This window comes from Gobius niger (genome assembly GCF_951799975.1).
Source record: "Gobius niger genome assembly, chromosome: 1".
Classification (NCBI taxonomy): domain Eukaryota; kingdom Metazoa; phylum Chordata; class Actinopteri; order Gobiiformes; family Gobiidae; genus Gobius; species Gobius niger.
Genome location: NC_136852.1, coordinates 14,467,590 through 14,476,474, shown reverse-complemented (window position 1 = coordinate 14,476,474; position 8,885 = coordinate 14,467,590). Strand labels below are relative to the sequence as shown.

Below are 8,885 nucleotides of genomic sequence, written 5' to 3'. Positions count from 1 at the left end.
ACTGCTGGAGGTCTAAAAAGATCATAAAACTTGATCTTTTTCTGAACATCAGATATCACTAAACGCAACATTTCAGTAAAGAGTGACTAAACAATGAACAAACTTGTGGAATCAACAGTATGTAAAATCTCGTAAACATTATGTCATTGGTGTAAAAACTTACTATTCAAGCAATAACCTTCCCAACAGTAGGGCTATGACAGAAGTGTACGATTGCTTAAAAGGCTGCACACAAAACCATACATGCCTTCTGCTCACACAAAGCTTAAACTTTTAACATTTATTTCCCCGGAAACAAAAAATAGTACCCCTCCCCAGCATTTTGGTGCCTACAAATACAGCATTTGATTATAATTATGTGAGTGAGACTGCACAAATAGACTCTCACAAACTACTCTTACAGTACGTGCGCCTGCAGTGACATTCTGGAATTGCTCTTCTCACGATTACTTGGTGAACAGGGAGTTCCTGTCGAGTTCACTGTGAACTAAAAAGCCCTAAACAAAATGAATATTATAGACAAGACATTTGTTTTATGCAAAATGGTTCAGATTTGTGACACCATTCTAAAATGTAATCTGCATCAAATTTCTATTAGCCATTATCTTCAAGACAAAGCCTCCACCAGTTAAGTACTCAGAAAACGATCATCTTCCAGGAATTTGCTGTCTACCATGTAATACTCAGAAAAAATATTTATTCAAACGGGTCTAAGCTAATCTCCACAGGAAATGAATGTGATGGGTGCGCAACTTTATCTTAGTGGAATACGTGCAACCACGTCGCACAACGAGCCATACAGTATATCGCCCACCTCTTATAACAATGACGCGTCTTATTCACAACTTTCTGACAGTCGCCATCTTGGGTTTGGGCTCAATTGCGCTTGCTAGTCAGACTTCTTGTCCCCGACATTTTCACGATTCTAAAAAAAAAAAAAAGACAAAAAAGAAAATGCACATACAGTATGATAAAAAACAGGAATGAATAAATGACAGAAGCTACATTCAGACTGCAGGTTTTAATGCTCATTTAGGATTTAGGGGAAAAATGTGTTTTTTTCCCCCAATAAAATCAAACTTGTATCTCATCTCCTGTCTGAACAAATCGGTTGTTTTTGCGTAGCCTTTACCTGGAGTTCCTGGTGTTCTTTCAGCAGTCGGTCGTACTCCCTGGCAAGACCATCCATTTGCTTCTTCATCACATCGGCCTCACTGTGGGACTTTGTCAAAGCTGAAGGCACAAAAATGATTGTTATCAACGCATTAACAACCCAACAAAGAAATTGTACAGCAATTGGAGCTGTACATACGTGCCGGAAATGTGCACTTGATAATCCATGTGAAAAATTGGGTATGATGAAAGATAGAAACTAAATATATCCAACTTTCTCAGCTGAAATATGGGTAATGCATTTAAAAAGGTAAATTTTGTCATTATCATTTAATCTTCTAATTTTAGTTTTTTACTTAGTCTTATAAGCAACACTTGCCATGATGTTGTGATACTCACTTTCCTCAGATGCCTTCAACTCTTCTTTCAGTTTCTTCATTTCCTCGCGTAACAACTCCATTCCTTCTGCTGTAGCCTGGTCCCCCTTTCCTTCCATTAGAGTCTAAGACACAAGTTTAAAAACAGTGCTACAACTCTATTCAAATTGATAGGTGCTTGTAGATGTGAGTATGGTCTGCCTTACCTGCTTTAGCCGCTCATTGTCCTGCATGTACTTCTTAGCAGCCTGGTTAGCTCCATCCGCTTGGGTCTGCAGAGCAGCTGTGGTGTCAGACACCGATGCCAGTTGGCTGATCAAGGTGATCACACGCTTCATTACACTAAAGAAATCACATGGTCAGATGGAGACCAGAAGCACAAGACATCTTCAAGACCAGTCACCTTGGTACAATCTGAGCTAGGGCAGTTCATTTGAGTAGCGTGAGTGCACCCTTGGTACGAATGTTCAGGAGATTGATGAATATGATGTCATGTCTCCCCTTTTTTTTCAAATCAATAAAGCAGAAAGAAAAATCCATATATTCAACCCCATTGTTTTTGTTATAAATTAGGCCCACAAACCTGCCATATGAACCTTCAACTAACAACAATCACTGGATAATGGATAACTTTAGCATATCATTGTGAAAAAAAAAAAAATCCGATCCAAGTTTGATTTTGCTGACAGAGAAGACATCCAACTTTATCCATGTTTTATTTTTAAGTGAATCACGGCAGGTTTTGTGATCTGAATCCAGTTCAAAACATCTGTATTTCGCCAGCTAATTCTGCAACAGAATTTGTGTGAATGTCCTCCATCCAAAATATTTACCCAAGTAAGAGTAGCATTACCATAGCAAGTGTAAAGAAGTAGTAATTCAAATGATTAATTGAGAAATGTTTGTTGAAAAAAGGGAATACACAATAAAAAAAAAATAGAAGTCAATCTTAGGGTATGATACATTTTCATGTCAAAATGACGTTTTCATCACTTGCAAATCCAAATATTTTGCTCAAGTAAGACTACTGTAACTTCAAAATAATTTCACTCAAGCAGACGCAATTAGGACTGTGATAAAACTCCTCCAGTGAGTACAGTTACTTAAAAAAATCCACTCTTGCACATGTACTTGAGTACCTGCTTCCGTCCTAATCTCAATATTACACTATAGGCCCTTTGGAATGTTACGTCACATGAATACAGCCTATTAACCAGTGAACAGGATTAACATTAAATACTCACAGCCACAGAAAAACAGCAAAGCCGGATATGTACAGGTTCCGCTGTGCTCTGAACAGCTTCATGTGGAGGTGGTCGTGCATGTTAGGTTGCAGCTTAGCATTTGCTCCGGCATCTTTGGATGAGTATTTCCTCACCTCACGCACCGCGTCTATTAGGAAAAGTGCATAATGTGTCAAACCAAATTGAGCCACCAAATCCATAAGCTACAAATGAGTGAAACCCACCTAGAAACAGAACAATGAGGATGATGATCATGGTGAGAAAAACCTTATTCCAAAATCTTGACACATAGCCCCATATTCTCATATGAAACACTGTCCTCCACCTGCAGAGACATGAGAATGTATTTATGCTTTAGTGATGCATTTAAAATAGGTGCTTTTTCCCTGCCTAGAGTTTGGGAAATTCCACAGTTACCATGGAGATCCACCATCTCTGCTAGCATACAATTCCATGGACTAACATTAGCTAAAAAAGTATAAAAAAGTGGACAAAAAAGCTGTGGAACAACTCCGCTAGCTGCTGAGTTACTGCTGGTAAATACATCTAACTCACTGTGGTGTCCAAGTGTTTTAATGTGAACAATAACTCCAGTATTTTAACTTTTAAAACCTCCATTAGTTTATAATTGTTGCTAATCCCATAATGCTTAAGGCTCATTCATACTTCACAAGATGCAAGAACTTCTTGTTCTTGCACCCTGAGCTGCAGAACAGACATTTTTGCCTTGTCATCATGGAACTAGTTACACTAGTTTCCAGGGCTACAAGGCAAAGATTACTTCATTTTGTTCTGCAGCTCAGGGTGCAAGAACAAGAAGTTCTTGCCTTGTGAAGTATGAATGAGCCTTTAGTGATATGACATCACATTCCCGAACTCTATTGAAATCAGGTTAGACATAAATTTAGCAAAATGTAGGTATATTTCAGACCCTGTTTCGTCCTGTTTCTGATCTTGATCTAGTCTGGCACTTGGAAGTTCAAGTATCTTATTATGGTACTTGGAGGGTTCAAAATGTGGTGCTTCGTGTGAAAAGTTCTAGAACCACCGAGTTAGATCATGTCCGTCAACAACTTTGACAGAACTGTGCTCATTGTACCTCCTCGGCGAAACGAAGGGGATACAGAGGATGAACAGGACACCCATCTCCGCATACAGGAAGAGCGCCACAGCTGTCCATTGCAGCGACATGTTTGTAGGAGATCTGTAACGAATATACACGATTCAGCTTAGAAACGTAGAGACTGGTCAGTGGGTGGAGCAGTGAGTGTACAGAAGTCACCCACACCTTGTGTAACCAGATTCTTAGCAGTAAACTACACCCTTAGCTATGTCTCGAAGTACCTGTTGTGACTTAAAAATACTAATAATCCAAAAACTTCGGGGAATAAAGCAGGAAGTGATTGTACAGTAAAAGCCAACAGTTTAGCAAATCATTCACTGCCTTTACAAGCTGAAGAGCTAATGTGCCGCTCCTTATACATGATATTAGAAGCATTTCTACTACTACTACTACTACTACATAACATAACATAACATAAAGAGTACACTCCATCCTTAAAACTTACCAAATACTTCCAATGCAACCCAACCACTGTGCACGCAACATCGCCAGGCAAACTTCCGCAACCGACTGACTCTTGGTCCAGTTGGCTGCGTTAAGGGCTACATCCTTTTCATCCTTCAAAATAAGACTTGTCTTCAAATCATTAACTTGTATCAAAATAAAATGTAAATAATGAATAAAGTATTTCTGTCTGATTCATGTCTAATTTTTAGCACTGTAATGATAAGAATAGAATCAGAGAATAGAATAGAACAGAACAGAACAGAACAGAATAGAATAGAATAGAATAGAATAGAATAGAATAAAAACAGCTCTGCTTGTGTACAAGTCTTTTCATGGTTTAGCGCCGAAGTAGCCTACATCTTTGACATGTTACAGCCGTATGAACCATCACGGGCTTCTCGATCTGAAAGTCTTCACGAGGATGTGAAACAGGCCTCAACTCTGACAATGTTCAAATCAAGGCTGAAAACAGTTCTTTTTGCCCATGCATATGAGTTAGACTAGAGTATTTTATCTGCACTCTTGCCTTTTACTGTAATTGATTAATTTTATGTTGTTTTTATTGATTTGATCAGTTTTCTTGTAATTTTATGCACCTGTGAAGCACTTTGAATTGCCTTGTGTATGAATTGTGCTCTACAAATAAACTTGCCTTGCCTTGATAATGAAACAAGTTTGTATATGTAAAATGTTTTTTTTATTATTATTACACAAACAAATTACATTAAAAAGAGAATAAAACATAATTCATGTCATGTTGTATAATCCTGTTCAGTTCCATATGTTTTTTGCAGGTAGTCTACGACAGCGGAGGTGCTGTACAGAGAATTGAAGACTTTTCTTTCTGGCTGAGAGGTCACTCTCTCCAGCATGTAGATCAGATGGTGGTGGAAGCAGGTGAATGGAGTTCCATGTTCAATAGAGAGATCCACCCAGTCCCATATGCACTGCAAAGGAGTGTCCTCATAACCAGCAAACATGGCAGGATTTGCAAGCAACCCACGTGCAGACATTACTCCTATGTTTTGCAAGAACAAAGCAATATGAATTAGACTTAATTATCTTGTATCATTAATATTTTATAATATTTTATTTTAAACTTGAATTTCTATTGTTACGTGCGTACCATCAACGCCAGTGAGCTGATGTGTAGCCTCCACATCCCGAAGGTACTTTATGTCCCCATTAGCAATTACAGGGACATTGACGCTGTCTTTGATTATCTTTATGGCATCGTAGTGAACAGGCTGGTGTCGTTCTTGGGCTGTACGTCCATGCACGGTTATCCAGGACACCCCAGCGGATTCTGCTTTCTGGCAGAGATCCACAGTTTTTCTGATATCGCTGTGAATTCTGCAAACAGAAAATTATACAAAATAATAAAATTTTGAAATTACACACCATGTTGTAGTACTACAAGACCAGGGCTGCTCATGAAGGAGCATGAGGAGCTGCCCTGGTTTAAAGGATGCAAGGTTTTTTATAGTAATGTTCCAATCTCACCTAATTTTAATGGATACAGTGTAGTTTGGATTGTCCACTTGATTTCTGACTTTTAAAACCATTTCCTTCACCAACTCAGGTTTGTTGATAAGACATGCACCATAACCTGAGGACATGGCCCACCTATGCCAGAGAATTCACAATTTAAACATTGTAGACACAGAATGTTACAGTGTTGTAAGGAGGTTTGTAGGGCTGCACAATATGTAGCAAAATTATTGTTGTCACAACATTAGGTGATGCAATAACCAAATACAGTCTACCAAAATTCCCAGATGACTTAGTCTGAACACTTTTGCTTTTACTAACACAGTCAAAAACAATATGCATGGCAACTTAAACTAACAAATGCTCAGAAATTCATTTGTAATCAAGATTTTGTTGTCAGTTCCAGTTTAGTCTTGGACTTTGGCTCTGATTGAAAACACATTGCTTATAGTTTTTGTTTAACTTGAATGCAATGTACTGTTGCATTAAGGATGACAGCTACTGTTGCATTAAGGTTACATAGCAAACATCTAATGTATCTCATATTGTGCAGTCATACTGATTTGCCATATTTAGACCTTTGGGGACAGCCACAGTTGAGATCAACTCCATCTGAAAATGGGGCGACAACAGAAGCAGCATCCCCAAGAGTCTGTGCATCATGTGCAGCAAATTGGACAATCAGTGGTCTGTCATCTGAACACAAAGTGGAAAGAAAAGCGCAATTGTTCACAAAATATGCATTAAAAACAAACTCCAGTAGAGATTTATGTCTATGCAATTATGAATGCTGATGATTACTCACCTTTGCTGGTCGTAAATTCACTGTCTCTAGCTTTGTCTGACCTCATAAAATCAGCAGCAACAATCATTGGAGTGAAACAAATATCACAGCCATACTTTCTAACCAACGATCTGAATGCTAACCTGGAGACACACAAGACATCATAGAAACATGTAAACGACATTAACAAGCAGCGTGGGATAAGAGACAGAGGGAAAGCGAAGTACTCACTTAGAATATCGAACCATAGGAGCGCATATTTTCAGGACGTTTCCCGTTTCGAACATTTCCATTACATTTTTATTAGTGCTGTAAGTTTTCATGTTTTACAGCAGCTAGATTGTTAGCCGCATAAGCTAGCGTGAACAGACCCAAATCAGTTGGACTCCGAGCGACAAATATCCAGCGGATTTTCTACGTTTTTGATTTGAAATAGTTGGAAGTGATTGAATACACTCCAGGCAGAAAAACAGATCCGAGGCGAGACTAAAACGCACACATGCTGCCATGCTACTCTCGCCAACAAGATAGGTGGGCGTGGCCTTGGGACGTTTGGACTTTACGTCATAATTATTATAGCTCAAGTTTACCTTTTTTTAAATATATATATCGTTCACTTAAAATGATACAACACAAAAACCAATAACACACTTAAAGTAAAAAAAAACTTTAAAAAAAACAAAAAAAAACACATGAATTTTCGTGGTACATTCACGTGCTCTCGGAAATCCTCGGGGATGTCGCAAACCAACATCTGATGTTAGGGTGCATAGAGTTGCTAAAACATATTGACTCAAAAACTGACAGATGATGCATGACTGAACCTTCTGTTTGAGCATAAATATGATCAGCCAATGTTTCAGTAGTGACAAAAAAAGAAGCAAACAAAAAAACTATGTAAGAGTAAATATAACTGAGTACATACAAACCATCTCTGGTAAACACCTTATACCCTAGTTAGTAGAATTAAATGTATTTGTCATTCCATATTGTCAAAGCAGACGTTTGTGAAATGCATACTTATGTAGCCTATCTAAGTCGGCTATTTCTCAAGTTGGGAAATGTGCTTATAAAGTTATCAATGTGAAGATGTTACAAATAGGGAATGTGTTTGGACCATAGCAGTTGATTATGTGCTTAGTGTCTTTAAAATGAAAACACCAAGATTTTTATTTTAACCTCTAGTGGGCGCCATAAGACCAACCTATGGACACACACCTAAACTCTGACACCATCTTGCAAATATAATGTGTAGCTGTCGCAGAACAAATGTATTTATTTTTGTTTTGTATTGTGGTTTGAGTTGTTCTGTCATGCCTGTGCTGCGTTGATGACCCCTTGTGGTCGATTGGGAAAATTGCGGAGCGCGGGTCACGTGTTTTGATTGGAAGGCGCGAATGGCTTCCGGTGGCTGCAAAGCAAGGACGCAGAAAGTAGCTACGGAAATATTGGAAGCATAAGGGACTGAAAATGGACTTTGACCACTCCTAGATGTTGGTGCAGAAGGCGCACACGGTGTGTATTGGTTTGTGATGTGTGTGTATGTTTTGTTTTGTTTTATTTTATTGACAAATATTTTGTTTTTGTTCATATAGTTTTTCACGGTGGTTGGTCGAAGGTCCAGCAAAAAGAAAAGGCTGTGACAAAATAAACAACGACTAAAAACATCAGTTGGAGCGTGGCTTATTCTGTACGAACAAGAAACTTTGGGAGCAGTTATATAATGTAAAAACAAAAAAAACAAAAACAAGATTTTTGTCATTATTAGTTTATTTGAAAAATTAAAATTCTGGAACATTTATAAAATATATTCATTAATACTGAAAAACAAAACTGGATAAAAACCTGATGAGAATAAATACTGGCCCTAAGTTGCATTCCATTCACACATAATGTTGCCATTATTTGACGGTGATTATCCTACATTAAGCTTACTTCACTTAAGGTGTTGACTTGGCAAACCCATAACGCTGAAAGAAAGTCAAGCATTAAACAAACAAGCCCGTGTACACACGTAAAAGTGCAGAACAGACATCACCCAGTGAATTAACACATCACCACATGCTTTTGTGTGCTTACAAATTATGTGAACTATAACCTTTAAAAAAACAAAACACCAAAGTAAAGACAATGCAATACCTCTGTCTGGATAAGTTGATTCAAATTCATCACAAAATATTAGAACCGGACCCAATTTTGCAATTACAAATGATCAGCCTCCAAGAATAACAGCTTGAATCATATGTTAAGGATTTAAGGAAAATGAAACACTTTGGAATTTCTTACACAGATTACTTAGAATATTG

The 8,885-nt window shown here is 38.0% G+C and overlaps 1 protein-coding gene across 1 annotated transcript; it reads right to left on the bottom strand.

The window, feature by feature from the left end:
* Positions 1-312: 312 nt before the first annotated feature.
* dus4l (dihydrouridine synthase 4-like) lies at positions 313-7,113 on the bottom strand. Its single transcript, XM_079552614.1, has 14 exons — positions 6,811-7,113; positions 6,601-6,722; positions 6,374-6,491; positions 5,808-5,930; positions 5,431-5,657; positions 5,060-5,322; positions 4,369-4,415; positions 3,834-3,938; positions 2,959-3,059; positions 2,735-2,882; positions 1,697-1,832; positions 1,513-1,615; positions 1,133-1,233; positions 313-925 (listed from the first exon to the last, which is right to left on the bottom strand). The coding sequence occupies exons 1-14, from the start codon at positions 6,900-6,902 to the stop codon at positions 890-892; spliced, it is 1,722 nt and encodes a 573-aa protein (XP_079408740.1). The 5' UTR covers positions 6,903-7,113; the 3' UTR covers positions 313-889.
* Between the last annotated feature and the right edge of the window lie 1,772 nt (positions 7,114-8,885).